The sequence below is a fragment of the Lynx canadensis genome, chromosome A2 (genome assembly GCF_007474595.2).
Source record: "Lynx canadensis isolate LIC74 chromosome A2, mLynCan4.pri.v2, whole genome shotgun sequence".
Taxonomy (NCBI): Eukaryota; Metazoa; Chordata; class Mammalia; order Carnivora; family Felidae; genus Lynx; species Lynx canadensis.
In genome coordinates, this window is record NC_044304.2 from 12891999 (window position 1) to 12918454 (window position 26456).

Sequence of the window (26456 nt, forward strand, 5' to 3'; positions counted from 1 at the left end):
ATTAGTCTTTTGATATTCTTCAACCATTCCAAAGTGTAAAAACCATTCTCAGCCTCTGGTGAACCAGATGTGGTCTGTGAGCTGTGGTTTGCAGACCCCTGTTCTAGCCTATTGGATAAGAGGTCACATGGCGGTATTGACCTTAAAATGAAAACAATTATTTTTTTTATTTTTTATTTTTTGTTAAATTTTTTAATGATTTTATTTATTTTTGAGACAGAGACAGAGAGAGCGTGAACGGGGGAGGGTCAGAGAGAGAGGGAGACACAGAATCCGAAGCAGGCTCCGGGCTCTGAGCTGTCAGCACAGAGCCCGATGCGGGGCTCGAACTCACAGACTGTGAGATCATGACCTGAGCTGAAGTCGGATGCTCAACCAACTGAGCCACCCAAGCGCCCCAGAAAACATTTATTGTACCAACAAAATGGGCTTGTTCAGGAATAACAGAGAATTGCAATTCGGAACAAGCAAGCTACGCAAAAACCACAAGCATGTCAGGCAAAGGAGAGGACTGCGATTTTTTGGAGAAAGAGGAAGTTGGGAGGGGTTGTTTTGAAGGGAAGTCCATTGGAGTTCAGGGTGATGATGGTGTCTCATTGGCTGAGGCGATTGAGTCCAGCAGGGGGACTGCCCAGGCAGACAGATACAGTTGATCCCTGTTGTATGAATCCACTCCAGTTCGGGGTGATCTGTTACACAGCAATAGCTAACTGGGACACCAGGTCTAGAAGATTTTTCCAGGTTTAGAAAAACATGAGAGACTCTGAAAGAAACTTCGGATTGGCTTTAAACAATAAGAAAGGAAGTCACAACATCTCCATTCCCAAGACGTAATTCATGTTGTCAAGGTTTTGTGAATGACCTCAGTCCCGATATGTCCTTGTTACATTCTGTTTAGAAATGGTTTCCCCAGATTTTCCTCACTCCCAGGAAGTGAGGAACCCCCAGGAAGTCTTGTCGTGTCGTGAGTGCAAAAGATGCACCAAGAGTAAAATGATCTCAAGGACAGAGGACTCTTCTATAATGTTTGTGAGGTGCCAGGCTTCTGTTCTCAGAACAGAAAAGAAATAAACATTTAAAAAAAATAAACAAAAATGTCTCCAGGCATTGCCAGGTGTCTCCAGGGGCAGTTGAGAACTACTGCGTATTTATTTATTTATTTATTTATTTATTTATTTATTTATTGAGAGACAGTATGAGCAGGGGAGGGGCAGAGAGAGAGGGAGACACAGAATCAGAAGCGGGCTCCAGGCTCCAAGCTATGTCAGCACAGAGCCCCATGTGGGGCTCGAACTCACCAACTGCGAAATCATGACCGGAGCCGGAGTCGGACGCTTAACCGACGGAGCCACCCAGGTGCCCCGAGAACTACTGCTCTAACCCTTTATTCTGTTGTAGTGGGTTGAGTGGTGGCCCCCAGAGAGATCTGTCCGAGTCCTAACCCCGGAACCTGTGACCGTGACCTTATTTGGAGAAAGGGTCTTCGCGGATGTAATTAAGAATCTCAAGATGAGATCATCTTGGATTATGGAGGTAGGTCTTAAATCCAATGGCAAGTGTCTTTGTAAGAGACAGAAGAGGAGACACACGGGGAGAAGGCCACGTGAAGACAGAGGCAGAGTGACGTGGCCACAGCCGAGGAATGCGTGGATCCTCCCCTAGAATTTCCAGAGGGAGTGTGGCTGTTGACATTTTGATTTCGGACTTCTGGCCTCCAGAACTGTGAGAGAATAAATTTCTGTTGTTTTAAGCCACCTGGTTTAACACTTTGTGATACTTCGTTATGGCGGCCGCAAGAAACGAATACCCCTACTTGTGGTGGGCACATGAATTTGGCGGAGAGAAATTGTTCACTCCCACGCGGTGCTCATGGTCTGTTTATAATGAAACCCCCAAGCTATGATCTTTCAGTATTTTACTTTCAATGGATGCTTCATTTCTCTCCTTCTGGAAAGTTCTAAGAACTCCCTTCGCTGTGGCCTGCACCCCAGGGAGGGAGATGCACGGTTGGCTGTGCCCCTACACCCAGCATGTGCCTGGCCCATTCATTCCGCAGATGCGAAACCCCTAGTCAGCCGTGGCGCAGTGGTGATCAAGAAATATTTGATGCGCGGCGTTCCAGGAGGCGGGCATTATCACCCAAGGGCAACCAAGGTACAGAGGGGAGAGGTGACCAGTCCAAGGCCACCAGTGGAGAGGGGTAGAACCTGAGTCTGTCCCCGTCTCCAGGCCTCAGTTTCCATTTCTGTGAAATGGAGGTAAGACAGGGCTTCATCTGGAAAACCAGGCGACAGTTGTATTTCAGAACGGGGAGTTTTTGGTAGCTTAAGAAGAATAATTGAGGGTGAAAGCTGCTGTATCTTACGTGATGCCCCTGGGGCTCTCGGGACAGCCCTTAAGCAAAGGGATACATAAGGGATAAACAGGGATACAAAGGAATAATTGACCACTGAAAGCAGTGACAGCAGACTGGGTCAGCCCAGGGGGAGGTGGTCCCTCTGTAACGGGAAACTGGGTTCTCCTCCTGGTGGGTGTCCAGCTGAAAGACAACCAAGCCAAGAGTGTTTTGGAAAAGGAAGGGTTTTATTTGCAACAAGTAGGGAGACCACTGAGGATATTTCTCCCAAAGCACTGTCCCCGCCCTCCCCCAGACAACAAAATTGGGGAAGTTTGAAACTAAGGGTACATGCATATTCATGAAGGGGCTTGGCAAAGGAGAGCGCTGTAGAGAAGCGGGGCAAAAGTCATCGATGTTTGAGTGTTCCAGGGGTTTAAACCCTGCAAAGATTCAAGAGTGTGGTGGGTCCATCTTTCCCTCTGAAACAGCAGCGGGAGTTTTTTACCACCAATGTATTGTCTCTGATGTGGTGAGGTTCTCCCCTGGCGGGGTAGTGGCTGTTTTCAATTCCTTTTGTTCCTTTAAAATCGTTAACTACGGAGGTCTTGTGGTTTTAACAGATCCCAGGACGTTCTGCAAGAAATGTGGTTGGGCATTTCACAAAGTGGCTGGGGACCTGAAATGACTTCTCTTGTTAAGAAAGTTACGGCTTAGTTACGGCTTGTCTTTCTTTTTCTTAATGTTTTTATTTATTTTTGAGACAGAGAGAGACAGAGCATGAGCAGGGGAGAGGCAGAGAGAGAGGGAGACACAGAATCTGAAGCAGGCTCCAGGCTCTGAACTGTCAGCACAGAGCGTGATGCGGGGCTTGAACTCACAGACTGTGAGATCATGACCTGAGCCAAAGTCGGACGCTCATCCGACTGAGCCACCCAGGCATCCCAAAGCCTTGTCTTTCTTCTTTCGGGAACCTCTCGCCCTATTTGCCTACACCTACATCTGGAGTTCTGGCCTAAAGAAAAACGTTGGGTTTCCAGAGCCTTTTGGATTTGGGGATTTCAGCCTGAGGACCCATAAGAGTATCTCCAGGAGCTGTGGGCACACTTGCGGAGAGATTGCTTGTCTGGGGCACTATTTAGTCAGGTCTCAGTAAACTCTGTAAGATGGAGAAGAGGAGGAACGGGGAGAGGAAGAAAGAGGAAGAGGAGGGGGGAAGGGGGAAGCCGGGAGGGCAGGGGAGGAGGTAAGAGGAGGGGCAGGGAGGAGAGGGATAGAACAGAAGAGAAAGGGAAGGAAGTGGGGCGGGGGGAGGAGCAAAGAAGGGGGAGAGTGGAGGAAAGGGGGAGGGGAGGAAGAAACCTGAAGAGGGAGATGAAGAGGAGGTGAGAGGGAGGAAGTGGGGAAAAATGAAGGAATCTGGGTGGAAGGAAGGAGGGGGAGGAGAAGTTTGAGGAAGGAGAAAAGGGGAGGAAGAGGGAGAGGAGGCAGCGCAAGCCTCCAGCCCACGTTTGTGAATGAATGAATGACTCCCAACTCTAGCTAGTGTGACAGCTCCAGTCCTCAGTTTCTTGGCCTGTAAAACGGGGTGATCACAATAGTGCTACTAAGAGTGCAGCTGTAGTTACCGGTCACTGCTGACTGCTGATCCCTGCCCAAGGAAGTAGCAGACCAGTGGCTGGCTCTGGGTCTGTCCTCCTGATCAGCCTCCTTGCCCCCCATTCCACCCACCCCGGGCAGCCGCAGGCACCAATGGTAGCACGTGGGAGGGGTGGGAGCCTGCCCAGCCCTGTCCTCCAAATGGCGCTGGAAGCCGGCCCTGGCCGCCTCCCAAGGAGAGCGCTGGGAAGGTCGGCCAAAGCAAGGCAGAAAACAAGCAGGGGCGGGGTGGGCAGGGGGGCAGAGGAGGGGGAGCTTGGAGGGAGGGATCCAAGGCAGTGGCCTACATGGGCATAGCGCAGGCAGAGCAGGGCCCAGGAGTCTGCAGAAACAGAGGGTCTGGAGGACCCACCCTCTCGGGCTAGGTTTGGAGTTCTCTGTCTTGGCCTCATCGTCCCCGCCTGAGCTTCTGGGAACCCACGGGGAACCGGCCAAGACTGAGGGTCTGTGAGCCGCTCCAGGTCAGCCAGGGACCAGGGTGGTGGGCAGTCAGGCGGGCGCTAGCCCGTGCCTGATCGGGAGGAGGGCTTTTGGGTCTCTGGGTGGGCATTTAGGACCTTGGGTACGGGAGGGTGTGGGGACCCTGGTGTGCGGATTTTGCCCTCCCTGGGCTCTTGGGGTGTTAAAGAGATTTAACTGACGAGATTTTGCGATATAGGTTTGGGATTAGTTGGGTCCTTGAAATGGATCATTAAGACAGATGGGGTTTAGAACCTTCTGAGGGTCCTAGGCTGTGAGTTTAGGACTCTTCGGGTCCCCGGAATGTGTATTTAAGACCCAAGAGGCTATGGTGCTTGGATATAGGACAAACTGGGGCAAGAATCCAGTACACACAGGCCCTGAGTGTGAACTGGGATTTTCTGGTGCCCAGGGGTAGGAATCCGTGTGCCATCTAAAGCTCAACCCGAAGCCACGCCCCTAGGCTGCGGGAGCACGTGCTGTCTAAACGCCGCGCGGGGGCGGGCGGAGGGAGGGCCGTTTGGTCGTCTTGAAGACAGCTGCGGCCGTCTCTGGGCCGTTCTAGCCCCGGGGTCTCGTTGGCCGTCGTCTCTCTGGCCCGGGGCCTCTCTCTATGGTCGTGGCCTCCGGAAAGAGGCGGGCCTTGGCTAAGCGGCTGAGGAGCTCCGGCGCTTGACAAGTCGGAAGAGGGCCTTGGGGCGGGCGTGGGCTGGCAGGTGGGGAGGGGCCTAGGGCGCTAGGTGGGCCAGTGTGGGGCCCGGAGGGTGACGATTGGGGTAAAGCTCGAGGGAGGAGCCAGTGGCCAGGGGTGGAACCTGTGCTTGGGATAAGGGGCGGGCGAAGCCCGGGGCTAGGGGAGGGGCCTAGCGTGGAATGGGCGTGGTATGCATTTGTGGGCGGGACCAGATCGTTGACTGGGGGCGGGGCCAATGGGTGGCGGAGGAAGGGTAGAAGCGGGACTTCGGGGGAAAGCTCAGGACCTGTTGGCTGGACAGGCTTGGGAACGGGGAAGATCCTGTAACTGAAGACAACGGCTAGGTCAAGGCATGGGGAAGGGCTGGTCAAGTTACGGGGAAGCGACTGGGTCCGTGGTAGGGAAGAGGTGGAGCCCATGCTTGGAGCCAGGTCGTGAGGATGGAGCTTGGGTTCAAAGTCCAGCCTCTAGGTCAAGACGTGGGGCAGGGCTTGATAGTGACTGACGGAGGGGAAGAGCTGCGTCTGAGGGCGTGGCCTGTAATAATGATTGGCAAAGAAGCCTGAGGAGGGTTAGGAACCAGGAAGCCTGTATCCAACAGGGGATGGGGGCGGGACCCTGATCCAGGGGCGGAGCCTGTCCGGAACACGGCCAATTCTAGGCAGGAGGGCGGGGCCCAGCCCGAAGGCGGTGGCCTGGGCTCCCCGAAGAGGCGGGGCCGGGGCCGGGGGGCGGAGCCCGGTTGGCTGTGGGGCGGGGCCCCAGCGGCCAGCGGCCTCAGCGCTCTCCGCCTCCCCAGGATGCGGGCTCCGGGTGCAGGTTCGGCTTCCGTGGTCTCGCTGGTGCTGCTGTGGCTGCTGGGGCTGCCGTGGACCTGGAGCGCAGCGGCGGCGCTCGGCGTGTACGTGGGCGGCGGCGGCTGGCGTTTCCTGCGTATCGTCTGCAAGACCGCGAGGCGGGACCTCTTGTGAGTGCATTCGGGGCCTGGTCCCCCGCCGGCTGCGCGTCCTGGGGGTGGTCAGAGGTGGAGGTTGCAGCGGCGGCGTGGGGGGGTCCTGAGGGCTTGGGGAGAGGGGTTTTGGATACTGGGGGCGAGGCTTAGGTGAGGGCGGGGTTAGGGGCGGGGCCGGGACCTGAAAGAGTGCCGGGTAGGGGGTCCCTGAGGGGAGCTGCAGGGGACAGTTTGAGCGTCTCTGGAGGGAGATGAGTAGGTTTCAGGCTTCTAGGGGCTGCTTTGGAGACTTCAGGGGACTGGAAGGTAACTTGGAGATCTTTGGGGGAGCTGGTTGGGGTTCCAGAGAGCTGAGGCTGATTGGGAGGCCCTGGGTATTTGGGGGGGTCTGTGGGGACTTGGTGACTGTGACAGGCCTCTCGGGGCTCTTCAGGGATTCTGGTAGGTCCCTAGGGTCCCACAGTGGTGACCCAGTGGTCTCTGGGGGCTGCCAAGACACTTTGGGTTTACTTAGGGCTTTCTCGGGTGTGATGGATGAAGGGGCCTTTTGGGGTACCTGTAAGGGACTTTTAGGGTTCATGAAGGGTGTGTGTCTCCACGGGACAATTTACCGGTTTCTCTGTGGCAGGAGCGCTCTTTGAGAGTTTGGAATCTGTGCAGGATTTGGGGGGTTCAGGTTTTGTGGAGAGGTTGCTGTGTATTCCAAGACTTGTTTGGGGAATCTCTGGAGACTGTGATCTCACGCGAGGGGATTTTGGTGTCATAGGCAGGTATCCCTGGAAGAAGGTCTCTGGGGTGTCTCTGAGGGGCTTGCTTGAAGAAGCTGTTGGCGGGGGTCTTCCTGGGTGGGGGGGAATAGGTGTCGTGGGGGATTCCCGTCGAGCAAATCTTGGTAACAGTCCCCACATGGGAATGCCTGAGCACCTGCTGTGGCTGCGAGGCTGATCCTTTCAGGGAGGTGGGGGGACTGACCCATTAAGGGTGAAGAAACAGGCTCTGTGAGGGGCGCCTGGGTGGCGCAGTCGGTTAAGCGTCCGACTTCAGCCAGGTCACGATCTCGCGGTCTGTGGGTTCGAGCCCCGCGTCGGGCTCTGGGCTGATGGCTCAGAGCCTGGAGCCTGTTTCTGATTCTGTGTCTCCCTCTCTCTCTGCCCCTCCCCCGTTCATGCTCTGTCTCTCTCTGTCCCAAAAATAAATAAACGTTGAAAAAAAAAAAAAGAAACAGGCTCTGTGAGCAGCAGGGATGGTGTGCAGCTGGGGAAAGTTCCACTGCCAGTTGACTGGTTCTGAACCTTCCAGCACCCGTCCTTTCCTCTCCATGCGCTGGCCCCTGCCTCTGCCTTGGTCTTTCTGACATGCACATCTGAGCATGCACTCTGTTCACCTACCCTCCACGGCCCCCATCCTCTGCAGGAAAAAGACTCAACCTCCAGCTGGACACTGTGACCTATCCTGGGATCTGCCCACTCGCCACTCCCCACCTCTAGCGTGTCATCTGGCCCTCATATCAACTTGCCTTGTCAGGCTCAGGATGTTCCCTCTGCCTGGCACACGCTGGACCTCCTCTTGCCTGGTGATGCCTTATGATGTTGCCTCCCTCGGGACCCTTTGCAGAATTTTCCTACTCAACACCTTCCCACGGTTCCTCGTTGCCCTTAGAATCGACACCACCTGAGGTTCCTGACTGTGTCCACAACCTCTTCTCCTTTCCTTTGTCACTCTTCCAGCTACACTGGCCTTGCTGTTCCTAAACATGCTCGGCCCCAGGGCCTTTGTACTTGCTGCTCCCTCTGCCTGGATCCCTCTTCCTTGCTATTCATTGTCATCATGCCATAGCTTAAATGTCATCTTAGGGAGCCCTCTCCTGACCCTGTGTCTCTGTACACTCTCCAACCTTGTTGCTCCTTGGCAGGATGGCCAATATTTGCTGAGTGCCCGCTCCATGCCAGGCACCATGCTAAACATGACTTCTCGAAGCCCTCCCAACAACCCTATGGTGTGGGTACTCTCTTGTCCCCACCTTACGGACGAGCAAACTGAGGCACAGCAAGGTTTCGTCGCTCGCCCAGGTCGGGGGGAGTAGTGGGGACAGGATTTGAACCCAGGCAGTGTGGCTCTAAAGCTTGACTTGTAACCGCTAGCGACATTCATCGTTTGTAATGATCTTGTGTGTCTGGTTTATTGCCTTTTAATTCTTGAGTCTCTTTCCCCCCACTAGACGGCGGGCCCTGTGGGGACACAATGGAGGCTGTGTTGGTCTTAGTGTCACTGTGGCCCTGGCCTCCACATGGGGTGGCACATCGCAGGAGCACAAGATATGTTTGCTGGCCAGCACGCCTTTCCCTACCCCCTTGGGCTCGCACAGGCCCCAGCTCTGCCTCATTGAGCCAGAGTGTCTGTGCCTGGCTGTCCCCCCTGGGGATGGGGCAGGAGCTGGGTCTACTCGGAGGCAGCCTCCGAGATGGCCCAACGTCCTGGTCTTCACATTCTCCTATGATCCCCCCTGCTTTGAGAGTGGGCTGGATCTAGAGACTTGCTTCTTTTTTTTTTTTTTTTAATTTTTTTTTCAACGTTTATTTATTTTTGGGACAGAGAGAGACAGAGCATGAACAGGGGAGGGGCAGAGAGAGAGGGAGACACAGAATTGGAAACAGGCTCCAGTCTCTGAGCCATCAGCCCAGAGCCTGACGCGGGGCTCGAACTCAGACCGCGAGATCGTGACCTGGCTGAAGTCGGACGCTTAACCGACTGCGCCACCCAGGCGCCCCTAGAGACTTGCTTCTAATGAACAGAATACAGCAAAAGAAATGGGCTGTTACATCCGAGGTTTGTAATATGCACGACTGTGGTGCTCTCTCAGATCATTCCCTCTGGAAAAAGCTGGCTGCTGTTATGCAAGGCAGTCCTGGGGAGAGGCCCACGTGAGTGAACTTGGAAGTAGACTCTCTCCCAGTGAAACCTTGAGATCACCTCAGCGCCAGCCAACACCTTGATTGCGGCCTCATAAGACACTCGAACCACACTGCTAAGCTATTCCTGGCTTCCTGACCTTCAGAAAATGTGTGATAATCAATGTTTCCAGCTGGTAATTTTGGAGGCAATTTGTCACACAGCAGTAGCTAACTAACACAGCTTGTATTGCCCTTTCCGTGGACCAGGCCTTGTGTTCTCACAGTCCTATAAAGAAGGAAAGGCGCCTGGGTGGCTCAGAAGGTTGAGTTTCCGACTCTTGGTTTCTGCTCAGGTCATGATCTCGCAGTTCGTGGGATCGAGCCCCACGTCGGGCTCTGTATTGACAACTTAGAGCCTGCTTGGTATTCTCTCTCTCCACCCCTGCCTCTGCCCCTCCTACCTTCGCGCTCTTTCTTTCTCTCTCTCTCAAAAACAGATAATTAACTTAAAAAAGGGGGCGCCTGGGTGGCTCAGTCGGTTAAGTGTCCAACTCTTTTTTTTTTTTTTTAATTTATTGATTGATTTTGAGAGGGACAGAGATAGCATGAGTCGGGGAGGGGCAGAGAGAGAGAGAGGAGAGACAGAGAATCCCCAGCAGGTTTCGCACCGTCAGCATGGAGCCCAGGGTGGTGCCCAAACCCACGAAACGGTGAGATCATGACCTGAACCCAAACCAAGAGCCAGATGTTCAACTGACTGAGCCACCCAGGTGCCCCCTAAATGTCCGACTCTTGATCTCTGCTCAGGTCGTGATCTCATGGTTCATGGGTTTGAGCCCCATGTCCGGGCTGTGTGCTGACAGTGCGGACCCTGCTGGGGATTTTCTGTCTCTGTCTCTCTGCCCCTCTCCTGATCACGTTCTCTCACTGTCTCAAAATAAATAAATACAACCTTAAAGAAAAAAAAAAGGGATGCCTACTAACCCCATTTACAGGCACGGAGAGACGAGGTCCCTTAACCGGGAATGCACAGGCAAGGAGGGCAGGGCACTGGAGTTCATGTTCTTAACCCCTGTGCTGTGGCGGGGGAGCTGCCTTTAGACCCAGGGTTCAGAAAATCTGTAAGCACCCGACTCCAGTTCTCCCACCTCGTTCTGTATCCTGTATTCGCGGCGTGAAATCTGATCACATTTATTCTTGTTGGTTTCTTTCTGCCCGGGTGTCCTGGAGCTCAGGGTGAAAACATGAGGGGGCAGAAGGAACAGAAGGATGAGAAGAAGTCTCATTCAGGAAGGGCCCAGAGGCGCACAGTGGCTTCTTTGTCCCCAGGGTGGGGGTGGCTTGGGCTGCTGCCAGGCCGGGGCAGCCCAGGCATGTGGCTGGAGCTGAGCACTGGAGTCTCCTGTCTGCCCACGTGGGTGTACTCCGGAAAGGATGGGGGCGAGGGCAGGACGGGACAGGCGGTGAGAGCTGGGCCCATCCCGAATGCTCATGTAACCTGATCGTGACCGGCTATAGCCTCAATTCCTGTTTCTTGCATTATCACCGGTGGACGGGGTGGGGGGGGGGGCCCTCCTTGCAGGGGCTGCTTCCTGTGGTTCCCAGCCTTGCTGAAGGTCCTTTCCCCATGGCTATAAAAATAATACCAGCTTCTGGGGTTCTTGGGGTGCTCTGTCAGGTTCACTCACGGGAAGCTCTTAGAGGAGAGCTGGGTACCCGGTCGGTACTCAGATGCGTTGGTGCTGGTTGCTGTCGGCTGGTGGGGGGAGGGGGGGCTTGGTGGCTGTGTAAGCGGATGGTTGGGAGCTTGATGGCCAGAGCCAGGGTGGAGCTCAGCTCTGCCCCTTGCTGGCCCATGGAAAGTTGCCCTGTGAGTCCCAGTTCCTTTATCTGTAAAAATAGTCCTTATGTAATGTCTCTCCCTCAAGAAGCATGAATTGAACACCACTTGTGTGCAGCATGGGCATATGTGGCGAATGCTTTATTAATGCTTTGTTAGGCCTCAGGAGGAGCAGAGGGACCCTGGTGGGGGTCCTGGTTCTGGGCTTCTGCCCTGACTTGCTGTGTGACCTCGGGCATGTTAATGCACCTCTCTGGGCACCCGCCTCATCCCGTCATCTGTCACATGGGAATTTTAGGACTCTGCTTCAGAGGGTGGCCATAAAGTTCGCACAGCGCCCGGCACATAGTAGGTGCTCAATAAATGCTGAGGCTGCTCACCTCAGCTAGTCTACTTATTACCGAACGGGTGGGATATCAGGATCTGACCAGGGAGGTCGTCTTCTGTCTCTTTCCCAAGATATAGTTACAGAATCTGCACAGACCTTCCTGCCGTCTGTGCCCACAGGTGGCCGCACATTCTCCGTCATATTTCTTAACTGGCACTTTCTTTCCGTTTTTACTTGTCATTTTTACTTTTATGAAAGTCATGCAAGCTTCCAGATGAAAGATTCTCAGTCCTCTACCTCATAAAGCCACTGCAAACATTGAATCAACAAATACTGAGCTATCATTCCTAGAGGAAATACTGGGTTAGGTTTCTGCAAACCTCCTGTCACGACATTTTTATCAACCAATCAATACATAATCTTGTTTTATGTTTATTCTATTTAAAGACACCTCATTTTATAGAAGTTCTTTTTATTTATTTATTTTTTATTTTTTTAATATAATTCAGTGGCTTCCATACAACACCCAGTAGTGATCCCAGTGAGTGCTCTCCTCAATGCCCATCTCTTTTTGTTTGCTTTGAAGTAAGCTCTGGGCCCAACATGGGGCTTGAACTCATGATCCTGAGATCAAGAGTCACATGTGCTACTGACTGAGCCAGTCAGGCACCCCTATATTCTTTTTTTAAAAATATATATTCTCGGGGCGCCCAGGTGGCTCAGTCGGTTGAGTGGCCGACTTCGGCTCAGGTCATGATCTCACAGTTTGTGGGTTCGAGCCCCGCGTCAGGCTCTGTGCTGACAGCTCAGAGCCTGGAACCTGCTTCAGATTCTGTGTGTGTCTGTCTCTCTCTGCCCCTCCCCCACTCGTGCTCTACATCTCTCTCTCAAAAATAAATAAAACATTTAAAAAAATACATATATGTATATATATATACATATACATATATATGTATATATATACGTGTATATATTCGTATACATATGTATATATATATATATATATATATATATATATATATATATATATTCATTCTTGGGTCTCTTCGGTGGCTCAGTTGGTTAAGCGACCGACTTCGACTCAGGTCCCTATCTCGTGGTTCATGTGTTTGAGCCCCACATCGGGCTCTGTGCTGACAGCTTGGAGTCTGCAGCCTGCTTCAGATTCTGTGTTTCCCTCTCTCTCTGCCCCTCCGCCACTCGTACTCTGTCTCTGTCTCTCTCTCAAAAATAAACATTAAAAAGATATATATGTGTGTGTGTGTGTGTGTGTGTGTGTGTGTATATATATATATATATATTCATTCCTGATTCATTACCAGTGAACTGTTGGCCAACAGCATTATAACTCATGCCCGAGCAAAACTTATCTAAGTAAGGCACATCTCAGCCTTCTTGCACTTAGGAACAATAGATAGCACTTTAGCGTTATTCCTGGGAGCCATTTTAAGCTTCAAAATCACCAAAGAAAGGACAAAAATGCAAAAAAAAAAAAAATGTGGCACTAAATAGACTTCCAAAAGGATGCTTATTTACAATATGAGCTGAAACAAAAAGGCAGAGTGCTGTCTTGTTGAACTAACCTGGGAATGTGCACATTGGCAGCACATTTTGTTTGTTTTGTTTTTTTTTTTGCCACTCTGTGTGTGTCCTCAAATGGTTGTGAAAGGAATATGAATATTGATTTTTGGGGATACAAATAAATTTTAGTGAGCAGGCAAATTTGCAGTTAAGAAATCTGTGAGTAATGAGGATTGACTCATAATTTGGCCAGGTAAGTAATCAATATTTACATTGTTTTGATGGTAACAGTGTTCTTAGTTGAGCCACTAGTATACTATGATCATTTTTTATTTCTTAACAACCTTTATGTGTTTTGGGGGGGTTATTACTTGCCTTTGTATTTGTTAGTTTTCTTTGCATTCATCTATACTTCAAGACCAAATGACAGTTGTGTCTGTCTTCTCTCATGACTTTTATAGCGTAAGATGGGCTTTCAGTTTCCCCTTTTTTGGAGAAGTCTCTCTTCTAGCCTCCAATTTGTCCAGGCTGGGCTACTGACTCTTTGCACCTGGTGAACAGCTGTCATTCCAATCTTTTTTTTTTAAATTTTTTTTTCAACGTTTATTTTATTTTTGGGACAGAGAGAGACAGAGCATGAACGGGGGAGGGTCAGAGAGAGAGGGAGACACAGAATCGGAAACAGGCTCCAGGCTCCGAGCCATCAGCCCAGAGCCCGACGCGGGGCTCGAACTCACGGACCGCGAGATGGTGACCTGGCTGAAGTCGGACGCTTAACCGACTGCGCCACCGAGGCGCCCCCAATCTTGATTCTAGCCACCTTCCTAAGGATTGGCATTATGTCTGTCTTGGGTTAGATGCACTGTTTCCTGGGTCCCTGGTAGTTTTCTTCTTTGGTTTACTCCTTTGATTTGTTGGAGCACCTTCTTATTAGCTTTGGGAGACATGTGGTTGAGAAGTTAATTTTTTGAGACCCTTTATGTATGAAAACATTTTTATTTCCACCTTCACACTTGATTGATGGTCTCGGTTTAAACTTCTAGGTTGGAAATAATTTTCCTTCAGTATTGAAGGCATTTCTTCTCACATGATTATTATTGAGAAGTCTGAAACCCTCCTAATTCCTGATCTTTTATAGTGATCTGTTTTTCTTTCTGGAAGTTTGTGGGATCTTTTCAGATGGTGAGCTATTTCCATCCATTGTGTGGTCTGTTGTTTAGCTTCATGGCAAGGAAGTTTTCTTAAATGGTACTGATGATTTACTCACCTTTATTTCTTTTGTTCTTCTTGGAACACCTGTTATTTAGTACCTGGAACAGCATTTGGCTTGATAATTATTTGTTGAATAAATATTATGTTGGATATTCTGGGCTGGTTCTCTAATATTCTTTTCTTTCTTTTTTTTTTTTTTTTTTAATTTGCCATCTCCATCTTTTTATCCTACTTTCTATGATAGTTCTTTAAATACACCTTCTAATCTTTCTGTTAATATTTGACTTATGCCTGCAAGTTTAAAATTTTTTATTATGATCATTATTTGTTTAAATTCATAGACTTTATTTTTAATTTTTTATAGACTTCATTTTTTTATTATCAGTTTTAAGTTTACAGAAAAATTGATCACAGAGTACGTAGAGTTCCCATATATCCCCTTCCCATTCCCCACAGTTTCCCTATTATTAAGATCTTGTGTGGGGCGCCTGGGTGGCTCAGTCAGTTAAGTGGCCGACTTCGTCTCAGTTCACGATCTCGAGGTCCGTGAGTTCGAGCCCCGCGTCGGGCTCTGTGCTGACAGCTCAGAGCCTGGAGCCTGTTTCAGATTCTGTGTCTCCCTCTCTCTGCCCCTCCCCCGTTCATGCTCTGTCTCTTTCTGTCCCAAAAATAAATAAACGTTAAGAAAAAAAAAAAGATCTCGTGTTAGTGTAGTATACCTGTTACAATTGATGAACCAATATTGATACATTTTTATTTTTACTTATTTACTTTTTAAAATTTAGATCCAAGTTAGTATACAGTGTAATAATGGTTTCAGGAATAGAATTCAGTGATTCATCACTTACATATAACACCCAGTGTACATGTTATCAAGTGTCCTCCTTAATGCCCCTCGTCCATTTAGCCAATCCCCTCACCCACCACCCCACCAACAACCCTCAGTTTGTTCTCTTATTGTTTGTCTCCCTCTCTGTTTTTGTATTATTTTTTGCTTCCATTTTCTGATGTTCATCTGTTTTGTATCTTAAATTCCACATATGAGTGAAATCATATGATATTTGTCTTTCTCTGGCTGACTTATTTCGCTTAGCATAATACACTCTAGTTCCATCCACGTTATTGCAAATGGCAAGATTTCATTCTTTTTGATTACCAAGTAATATTCCGTGTGTGTGTGTGTGTGTGTGTGTGTGTGTGTGTGTGTATACATACATATATATATATACATACATACATACCCCACATCTTCTTTATCTATTCATCAGTTGATGGACATTTGGGCTCTTTCCATGATTTGGCTATTGTGAATAGTGCTGATATAAACATTGGGGTGCATATGCCCCTTTGAATCTGCACTCCTGTATCCTTTGGATAAATATCTAGTAGTGCAATTGCTGGGTCATAGGATAGTTCTATTTTTAATTTTTTGAGGAACCTCCATACTGTTTTCCAGGGTGGCTGCACCAGTTTGCATTCCTCTTCCTCTGCATCCTCACCAACACCTGTTGTTGCCTGAGTTGTTAATGTGAGCCATTCTGACAGGTGTGAGGTGGTATCTCATTGTGGTTTTGATTTGTATTTCCCTGATGATGGGTGATGTTGAACATTTTTTCATGTGTCTGTTAGCCATCTGGGTGTCTTCTTTGGAAAAGTGTCTATTCGTGTCTTTTGCCCATTTCTTCACTGGGTGATTTGTTTTTTGGGTGTTGAGTTTGATAAATTCTTTGTAGATTTTGGACACTAACCCTTTATCTGATAATGTCATTTGCAAATTATCTTCTCCCATTCCGTCTGTTGCCTTTGAGTTTTGCTGATTGTTTCCTTCGCTGTGCAGAGGCTTTTTATCTTAATGAGGGCCCAATAGCTCATTTTTGCTTTTGTTTCCCTTGCCTCTGGAGACATGTCAAGTAAGAAGTTGCTGCGGCCGAGGTCAAAGAGGTTTTTGCCTGCTTTCGCCTCTAGGATTTTGATAGTTTCCTATCTTATGTTTAGTCTTTCATCCAGTTTGAGTTTATTTTGTGTATGGTGTAAAAAAGTGGTCCGGGTTCATTGCTCCGCACGTTGCTGTCTTTTTCCCCAACACCATTTGCTGAAGAGACTGTCTTTTTTCCATTGGATATTCTTTCCTGCTTCGTCAAAGATTAGTTGGCCATACGTTTGCGGGTCCATTTCTGGGTTCTGTATTCTGTTCCGTTGATCTATGTGTCTGTGTTTGTGCCAGGACCATACTGTCTTGATGATTACAGCTTTGTAATACAGCTTGACGTCCGGGATTGTGATGCCTCCTGCTTTGGTTTTCTTTTTCAGGATTGTTTTGGCTATTCAGAGTCTTTCTGGCTCCATACAAATTTTAGGGTTGTTTACTCTCGCTCTGTGAAGAATGTTGGTGTTATTGCGATAGGGTTTGCATTGCATATGCTTTGGATTGTATTGACATTTTAACAATATTTGTTCTTACGATCCACGAGCATGGAATGTTTTTCCGTGAATTCGTCAATTTCTTTCGAAAGCTTTCTATAGTTGTCAGTGTATTCTCAACAAGATACTAGCCAACCGGATCCAAAAATACATTGAAAGAATTATTCACCATGATCAAGTGGGATTTATTCCTGGGCTGCAAGGTGGTTCAATATCTGCAAATCAATCAATGTGATACATCACATTAGTAAAAGAGAAGATATTCAGAACCATATGATCCTCTCTATAGATGCAGAGAAAGCATTTGACAAAATACAGCATCCTTTCTTGATAAAACACCCTCAAGAAAGGAGGGATAGAAGGATCATACCTCAAGATTATTAAAGGCTATATATGAAAGACTCACAGCTAATATCATGCTCGATGGCAAAAAACTGAGAGCTTTCCGCCTAAGGTCAGGAACACGACAAGGGGGTCCACTCTCCCCAGTGTTATTCAGCATAGTGTTGGAAGCCCTAGCTTCAGCAGTCAGACAACACAAAGAAATAAAATGTATCCAAATCAGCAAGGAGTACTCTATGGGGAAAACCCAAAGACTCCACCAAAACACTGCTAGAACTGACACATGAATTTGCAAAGTCACAGGATATAAATCAGTGCACAGAAATCCGTTGCATTTCTAGACACCCATAATGAAGCAGCAGAAAGAGAAATCAAGGAACTGGTCCCCTTTACAATTGCACCAAAACCCATAAAATACCTAGGAATAAACCTGAGCAAAGAGATGAAAAATGTATACCCTGAAAACTATAGAAACCTTTTGATAACGTTTTTATTAACTAAAGCTCTTTTTTTCCCTTAGGGTTTACTCTGTGTGCTGTGCATTCTGTGGTGCCCTCACACTGTAATTTTCCAGGATTTTTTTTCATTCCCTAAAGCTTTTTTTTAATAATTTTTTTTAATGTTTATTTATTATTGAGAGACAGAGAGACACAGAGACACAGAGAGTGAACAGGGGACGGGTAGAGAGAGGGGAGACACAGAATCTGAAATAGGTTCCAGGCTCTGAGCTGTCAGCACAGAGCCCGACGCGGGGCTCGAACTCACGGACCGCGAGATCATGACCTGAGCCGAAGTCAGACGCTTAACCAACTGAGCCACCCAGGCGCCCCTGAAAGCTTTTTTTTTAATTTTTTTTTTCAACGTTTATTTATTTTTGGGACAGAGAGAGACAGAGCATGAACGGGGGAGGGGCAGAGAGAGGGAGACACAGAATCGGAAACAGGCTCCAGGCTCTGAGCCATCAGCCCAGAGCCTGACGCGGGGCTCGAACTCACGGACCGCGAGATCGTGACCTGGCTGAAGTCGGACGCTTAACCGACTGCGCCACCCAGGCGCCCCCCTGAAAGCTTTTTAAGTAGCATCTCATTCTTGTTTCATGCATGCATGTTTTCTTACATCTCCGAGAATATCATTGACTTTATTAGTTTTGTTTTCTCTTTGCACAATCTCTATTTCCTCAAAACTTTTCTTTTTTGTTTATTTTATTTTTTTGAAATCTTTGTAACATTTATTTATTTATTTTCGAGAGAGAGAGAGACGGAGCACAAGCAGGGGAGGGGCAGAGAGAGGAGGGAGGCACAGACTCCGAAGCAGGCTCCAGGCTCCGAGCTGTCAGCACAGAGCCCGACGTGGGGCTCGAACCCATGAACCATGAGATCGTGGCCTGAGCCAAAGTCAGTCACTCAACCAACTGAGCCACTCAGGCGCCCCTTTGTTTCCTTTAGTTTCCGTCATCCCTAGTAGAGGAAATCCCCAGGGGTCCGATAATCCTTCGTTGTAAATCTGGTTAGAAGCTCTCGGCATGGGCATATGGGGGGCGGGGCGTGTCTTTTCAACTGCCAGCTTCATGATGGGGTCACCCGGCCAAGGGTGCTTTGCGGGAAACCATGCAGAGGAGACGAAGGCTGGGGGCTCATCATGGAATACGGTACAGACACTCCCTGGCTTCCAGTGGTTTGACTTACAATTTTTTGACTTAACGATGATGCAAACGTGATGTGCATTCGGTAGAAGCTGTACTTTGAATGTGGAATTTGGATCTTTTTCCCAGACTCCTGACAGGCAGTATGAGACTCTGTCCTGATCCTGGCCACCAGCAGTGAGCCGCCGCTCCCAGTCAGCCGCACGATCACGAGGGTAAAGGACGCATGCAGGCGTTCTGTACCCATTCAGCCCTTCTGTTTTTCGCTTTCAGTACGGTATTCAGTTAATTATGTGAGATATTCAACACTTTATTAAATAGGCTTTGTAGGGGCTCCTGGGTGGCTCAGTTGGGTAAGCGTCCAACTTCGGCTCAGGTCATGATCTCGCGGTTCGTGGGTTCGAGCCCCGCGTCGGGCTCTGTGCTGACAGCTCGGAGCCCGGAGCCTGCTTCGGATTCTGTGCCTCCTTCTCTCCCTCTGCCCCTCCCTCCCTCTGTGTGTCTCTCTCCTTCAAAAATAAATAACATCAGAAAAATTTTTTTTGAGAAAATAGACTTTGTGTTCGATTATTTTGCCCAGCTGTGAGCTAATGTGTGTTTTGAGCACGTTTAAGGTAGGCCAGGCTCAGCTATAATGTTTGTTAGGTTAGATGTATTAAATGCATTTTTGACTTACGGTATTTTCAACTTACGTTGCGTTTTTTGGGGTGTAACCCCACTGTAAGTCCAGGAAGATCTGTCTTACTGACTACAGTCCCCCTGTTGTACGTTACATCCCTGTGACTGATTTTATGTAGGGCTTGCTTCCCAGACAGATTTCTACCCATTTCGTGCTGGAGTCCAGGATTCGGCTTTCTCCCACCTCCAAGGACCCCCGCCTTTCCCATTTTCCTAGTCTTTGTGTTCACACTTTTAAAAAATCCCTTGACTGGGGCACCCGGTTGGCTCAGTCGGTTAGGCATCTGACTTTGGCTCAGGTCATGATCTCACGGTTTGAGTTTGAGCCCCCCTTCTCTCTCCCTCTCTCTCCCCCTGTCTCCCCCTCTCTCTCCCCCTCATGGGACTCTCCCTCTCTCTCTGTCTGTCCCTCGCTCACTTGTGCCCTCTCTCTCTCTCTCTCTCTCAAGAAATTAATGAAAAGAAAAAATCCCTTTACTGGCTATTTTGGGGGGAAACAGGGAAATTCAATGATCAGTCAGTGTCTGGGTGTTTGACTTGCCTGCTGCCTTTGCATGAAATCACCCGTGACTTTTCTCACCTTGTGGCTCCTTCCTCATCCACCTGCGTCGGGGCCCCACAGCCTTCCGTTGTAACGATCAGCCGTTGGGCATCGAACCCCTCCTATACTACAGATCGTTTGGGCTCTTTTCCGTCTTCTGCTCATTGGAAGCTACAAATGAATAACAGTATCATTTCCCCCAGGTGACTTTAACCTGCCACGATCAATCTTCTAACTGGTGGAACGATCCAGAACCATGGAGAAAGTCCTGTTGCCGTGCAGTCTCCTCCCACTCTCTGCTTTGCTCACTCCTCTCTAGCCTGCTGGCCTTGTCCTTCCCACCTCCAGGCCTTTGCACTCACGGTACCCTCCACCTGCAATGCTTTCCCCCTACCGGCCGCGCTTTACCCACTGCTGGCTCCCTCCCGTTCTTTATTTTTATCATTTTTTAATTGTTTAAAGTTTATTTATTTATTTTGAAAGAGAGCGCACACAGGGGAAGGGCAGAGAGAGAGAATCCCAAGCAATCTTCGCGACGTCAGCGCAGAGCCTGACACGGGGCTAGAACCCACGAACCGTGAGATCATGACCGGAGCCAAAACCAAGAGCCCAACTGAGTGAGTCATCCAGGCGCCCCTCCTTCCCATTCTTTAACATGTAGCACAAATGTCGCTTCCTCAAAGTGGTCTCCCCCCCCTCCCCCGCCCTTCCTGTGGATAAAGCTTTTGATCATATCATCCTGTTTCCTTTTTAGGAAACTTAGCATAAAACTATCATTGGATTGGGGCACCTGGGAGGCTCAGTTGGTTGAGTGTCCCACTCTTGATTTCCGCTCCGGTCATAATCTCACGGTTCGTTAGTTTGAGCCCCGCGTCGGGCTCTGTGCTGACAGCGCGAAGTCTGCTTGGGATCCTCTCTCTCTGCCCCTCCCCCCTGCTCTCTCTCAAAAATAAATAATAAAACAGTAAAAACAAACTATCATCGGTTTTCTTCGCTTTTTCCTCGGTTATGAGTTCCCTTCCCCTCCTTAGATTGTAAACCCCATTTGGACAGTGATCACGCCCACTTTAGTCACCTGGGTGTCCCTGTCCCTGTCGTGATGTCCAGCACGTGGTGGTGCTCCGTGGAGGGACGGTGCACGAGTGGATCAGCCCCTCCAGGGAGCTAAACTCTCGAAGGAGGTTTTTGGCTGCGAGTAGCGTGAATCTCAACTAGGAGTGGCATTGGCAGTAAAGAACAGTTACAACCACATGTAACATGGAGTTTTGACATGAGATGGCTTCAGGTTGGTCAGTTCCCAGTGCAGCGTGTTGTCATTGACCCAGGTTCCTTCGGTCTTTATGCTCTTTCATCCTTGCTGCAAAGGCTTGGCATCTCCAGCCGGGTACCCTCATGCTCTCATGCTGCCTGCTGTGGTTCCAGCCATCACATGCCAGTGACAGCTTCTCTGGGTAGAGGAAAGGGAACACGGGACTGCCATGTCCCATGGTGCAGGGATTGTGGGAAAGGGGCTGATGTGTTGCAGGGAGGTGTATGGGCCGGGCAATGTTGGAGTTCAAGGAGCCAAGGGGGTCAGCAGACAGAGCCAGATTTCCAGGGCTTTGAACACTGAGCAGAGGAGTATCCTGAGCAAAGACCCTGCAAAGACCCTTTTTCCACATGTGGTCACGTTCACAAGTTCTGGGGGCCAGGAATTGGGTCTATCTTTTGAGGACCACCATTCACCCCATTATGCAGGGAGTGGGGCCTGGCCCAGAGCAGACCTAGGAAACCACGAAGAGCTGACTAGGGCACGGGTCCCGTTGTGTGCTGGTGGGGGCCAGGCCGGGCTGGTGAGATGGTCAGATTCTGGCCACTGTCATTTGTTCCATCCATCCCCAAGGACCTCCTGGGAGCCACACCCCATCTGGGCTTGGGGGGACGCCATGTTCACTGTGACCTGCTGTGAACGTGCCAGATACTTCTCCCGTCCTCTGGAGCCCACAGCCTAGTGAGGGAAAAGAATAACCGAGAAGGAAACGATGAAACATCAGACGGTGACCGGAAGGATTGAACATGTAGGGGCGAGGCGGGGATAGCGAGGGACTCCTTGAACCAGGGTGCTTAGGGCACCCTGCACAAGTGGGCAGATGAGAGGGGCCACCCTTGCCATGACCTGGGGAACGGAAGAGCACTCAGGTAGAAGAATGCTTACAAAGCCCAGAGGCGGGATGTCTCCGGGCAGAGTAACAATGGATCCCTTCTGGTTCAGCCCTTCTTCGTGGTTGGGCACTTAACACACTTCACACCCAATAGGCTGAGAATTGCTGCTCTGGGCCCCACTTCCTGCTTGTAAATAAGGCAGTGGCAGGACTGGCACTTCGTTGAGCTGGATGGAGAACACCTTGGAGGTTGTTGGGTTCAGTCTCCTGATATTCCAAGTAAGGAAACTGAGGCCTGCAGAGAGGTAGGCGGTGGAGCAGGATTTGAACTAAGGCCATGAACTCCAGGCCGCTTTTTCCTCCCTCTGGGCTGCGCTTCTGAGGGCTCCGGGTATCGCGCGACTTGTGACCAGGTCGCTCCAGTCTCTGCCTCTGTCTCCCCACGTCTCCTCCCCTGTGTTTGTGTGTTCTCTCTTTTTTTTTTTTTTAAATTTTTTTTTTCAACGTTTATTTATTTTTGGGACAGAGAGAGACAGAGCATGAACAGGGGAGGGGCAGAGAGAGAGGGAGACACAGAATCGGAAACAGGCTCCAGGCTCTGAGCCATCAGCCCAGAGCCTGACGCGGGGCTTGAACTCACGGACTGCGAGATCGTGACCTGGCTGAAGTCGGACGCTTAACCGACTGCGCCACCCAGGCGCCCCTTTTTTTTTTTTTTTTTTTAATTTTTTTTTCAACGTTTATTTATTTTTGGGACAGAGAGAGACAGAGCATGAACAGGGGAGGGGCAGAGAGAGAGGGAGACACAGAATCGGAAACATGTGTGTTCTCTCTTAAAAAGACACCTGGGGGCGCCTGGGTGGCTCAGTCGGTTGAGCGTCCGGCTTCAGCTCAGGTCACGATCTCGGGCTGATAGCTCAGAGCCTAGAGTCTGCGTGGGATCCTGTTTCTCCCTCTCCCTCTCCCTCTTCCCCTCCCCCACTCACGCTCTGTCTCTGCCTCTCTCAAAAAGTAAATGAACATTGGGGCGCCTGGGTGGCGCAGTCGGTTAAGCGTCTGACTTCAGCCAGGTCACGATCTCGCGGTCCGGGAGTTCGAGCCCCGCGTCGGGCTCTGGGCTGATGGCTCAGAGCCTGGAGCCTGTTTCCGATTCTGTGTCTCCCTCTCTCTCTGCCCCTCCCCCGTTCATGCTCTGTCTCTCTCTGTCCCCAAAATAAATAAACGTTGAAAAAAAAATCAAAAAAAAAAAAAAGTAAATGAACATTAAAAAAAAATTGTTTTTAGGCATTAAAAAAAAAGACACCTGTCATTGGACTTAGGTCCCGCTGGGGAGCCAGGATGACCTCATGTCATACTTCCCTTAATTACATCTGCAGACACCCTACTTCCAAAGAAGGTCACGGTCTGAGGTTTCCGGTGGACACGAATTTGGGGGGACGCTCTTCAAACAAGTACAGTTGTGCGCAGGCAAAAGAGGCGGGGCTGCATTTGAGTCCGCCCACAGGATATACCAGCATCGTCCTTACGTTCCAGGTCCTGTGCTTCGTCCCGGAACCGTATCCCTGGACACAACAGACAGGCAAACTGGGTGCTCGCTCTCGTAGAAATTAACAAAAAGTTCAGGAAATCGGTAAAGGAAGATGACGGGTTTAGAGTGTGATGACCGGCTCCGAAGGAGTGAAACCGGGCCTGGGAGTGTATCAGTTACCCGTCAGTTCCATGGCTGTGTAACAAATTACCCCAGAACCTAGAGGCTTAAGACAATGATCTGTATCCTTTCCTGTGACTTCTGTGGGTCGGGAATTCAGATGTCGCCAAGATGTCACCATCTTATCTGCTCTGCTGTGTCTGGAGCCTCAGGTGGAAGATTCAGGATCCGGGGCCAGAATTACCCAAAGCTCTGTTCACTCAGACATGTTGTTAGAACCCCTATACGTGGCCTCTCCATGTGGTCTTGGCTTCCTATCCTTACAACTCAGCGCTGGGTTCCGAGGTCCACTGTCCAGAAAGTGTGAGAACATCCGCGTGCCTGGAGGAGAGGTGCTGTCTCTGAGCCCCAGTCGCGGAAATCACACAGCATGACTGTCGCCCCATTCTCTTCATTAGAAGCGAGTCCCTGAGTCTGCCCACTCCTGAGGGGTGGGGAAAATAGGACCTGACCTGCCTTTTGAAGGGACGACTGTCAAAGAATTTGCAAGCATGTTTTCAAACAGCCATATAGTGATCCACGCTGGGCAGGGCTGGGGAGACCTCTCCAGGCAGGGGACATTGGAGCTGAGAGGTAAAGGATGTGTAGGAACCCTGATGGGGAGGGGGGAGGGGCTCTGGGGCAGAATGTTTCAACAGTGGGAACCGCACGGGCAAAGGTCCTGGAGAACGTTCCCATCTCCCCACAAGATGACTCCTGCCCCTTTGCCATCGGTATCCCTGGCCACCCCAGCCCCCGTCCCCTTCCTCCACCGATCTGACTTCTCACACCTGATCCCGATCAGCTTCGCCTGTGCAAAGTAGGTGCTCAGGTCTGGGGCCCTGAAGAAATCTGGGCCTCTGCACTGGTCGCCAGGGAGGGGCGGGATGCTGGGCTCCAGGGTCAGGGGCTTGAAAGCAGCCCTTCAACCTCTGTTTACTGAGCACCTACTATGTGCCAGGCTCCTGATCAGATGCAGATGTCGCTTCCCCTGGTTACCTCCCCTGGTGACGTGGTAGCCATCCTCCTGGAGTGCCGGCCTGAGTTCGCGGGGCTGTGGCTGGGCCTGGCCAAGGCGGGTGTGGAAGCCACACTGCTCGATGTTAACCTGCGGCGGGAACAGGGGCTTCGATGAGCAGGGCTCTCCGATTAGGGGTGTTCATCTACATGGAGGCCGTCGTCACCCTGAGAGTAACAGGGCGGGCACCCAGAGGGAACCGGTTGGGGAGCAGCCTCCTCACAGCTGTCCCTATGCCTGCGCCTCTTCTCAGTGTGGCCTTGCCCTGAGACCGTGCTCACGTGTGGCGGCCTCTCCTCTCACCGAAGATCTTGCCAGGCTCAGGCTGGCTGCTCTCGTGGGCTGTGGGGTTCAGGCCCGGCCCGGGAGCTCCAGACGCCTCTCTCTCCCTCCAAGACTGTCCTGTGGGATTGCTTGTGGCAGGCTCACTGCGCTCCAGGAGAGTGGGGCCTTGATCTGTCTCCGCTGCTGTCTCTCCAGGCCCTAGAGCAAAACAGACAGAAGTTCCTGTCACCTAGAGCAGAAAGAGATAGCCCAGGGGCAAGATGGTAGGTCTGGCATTTGACAATATAAGTCCTGTGTTGATAAGCGCAACAAAGCAGGGACCAGAGAGGGGGAGACAGGGGGGTGGTCAGTAACAGATGGGTGTCATTTGAGCCACGACCTAAGGGAAGTGGGGGAGGAGCCGCGTGGATGTTGGCAGAAGAGTGGTCCAGGCAGGGGGCATAGCGCATGCAAAGGCCCTGGGGTGGGAGCATGCCAGGTGGTGTCTTCCGGGAAACAGCAAGAAGGGCCCTGTGGCTGGAGTGAGTGAGCAAGGGGTAGGAAAAGGAGAAGGAGCGGAAGGAAGATGGAGGGGGAGAAGGGTTAGGTCTGGGTTACCGCTGGGTCTGTCTCGCCCATCGTGGACCTGGCACCCAGTAGGTGCTCATCATTTGGGAGGTGAGTGGAAGAATCTGCCTCTGTGTTGGCCGCTACCTCGAGTTCCAGGTTGGGAGACACGAACACAGTCCGGCCTCTTTGTGAATGGACCTAGTACGTACCGGGCATGCGGCCGGTGCAGATGTGACTTCCCCGGGGGGCTCACGACCCAGGGGCGGGGGGAACAGACCCATGACCGAGTGGCTCCACACAGCGGCTTTGGTGGGGGAGCACAGGGGATGGGGAGGTTTCCCAAGGTGAACAAGAGAGCATTCCCTGAGCCCAGCCGGTGTCTGCCCCAGCCTGGCCCCGTTTGGGGGACTCTCCGCTTTGATGGGGGAGCAGTGGGCGCAGGGCAGGGGCCGAGCCCCGGAAGGCTTCCTGGAGGAGATGACGAGGACCCCAGGCTCGGGTGGGTGGAGCATGAGGAGTCCAGGCTGCAGGTGCTCGTGGGGACTGCGGGAGGCTCTGGACGTCCCAGAAGAGAGAAACAAGGACGGTCTGTGGTACTTGCGCGTTGCTTGGTCAACAGCCCTCCTCACGCTCTCAGTCCCCCGAGAGACCCAGCAACCAAAGCGTCCTTATCGAAGCTTCGCCGTCCTCGGAGGTGCAGGGACCTTTCCCTCTGCTTTCTCCAGATGGAGATGCTGAGGCTTGGAGAGGTCTCCTGGAGGCCGGGCAGGGCACCCAGTGACGCCGGCTCCTCCCTTCCCCCTCCCAGCGGCCTCTCTGTGCTGATCCGCGTGCGCCTGGAGCTGCGGCGGCACCAGCGTGCCCGCCACACCATCCCACGGATCTTCCAGGTGGTGGCACAGAGGCAGCCTGACCGCCTGGCGCTGGTGGACGCGGGCAGCGGCGTGTGCTGGACCTTTGCGCAGCTGGACGCCTACTCCAATGCCGTGGCCAACCTCTTCTGCCGGCTGGGCTTCACTCCAGGTGACGTGGTGGCCATCCTCCTGGAGGGCCGGCCCGAGTTCGTGGGGCTGTGGCTGGGCCTGGCCAAGGCGGGCGTGGAAGCCGCGCTGCTCAATGTGAACCTGCGGCGGGAGCCCCTGGCCTTCTGCCTGGGCACCTCGGGTGCCAAGGCGCTCATCTTCGGAGGGGAGCTGGCAGCAGGTGAGGCCGGGCGCAGCTGGCATCCTGAGGGGGGGGGGGTGCCTGGGGCCTTCCGGGG

The 26456-nt window shown here is 51.1% G+C and overlaps 1 protein-coding gene across 3 annotated transcripts in view; it reads left to right on the forward strand.

Annotated features, from left to right (window-relative positions):
* Positions 1-4246: 4246 nt before the first annotated feature.
* SLC27A1 (solute carrier family 27 member 1) overlaps positions 4247-26456 on the forward strand; it is a 33970-nt gene continuing 11760 nt past the window's right edge. Inside the window, exons 1-3 of one of the 3 annotated variants that reach the window (XM_030303991.1) lie at positions 4247-4455; positions 5947-6114; positions 26004-26398. In XM_030303991.1, coding sequence (XP_030159851.1) covers positions 5948-6114; positions 26004-26398 — 562 coding nt within the window. In that variant the 5' untranslated portion in view covers positions 4247-4455; position 5947. Of the gene's footprint in view, positions 4456-5375; positions 6115-26003; positions 26399-26456 lie in introns of those variants that run through there. The other 2 variants (XM_030304006.1, XM_030304000.1) reach the window with 2 other exon arrangements.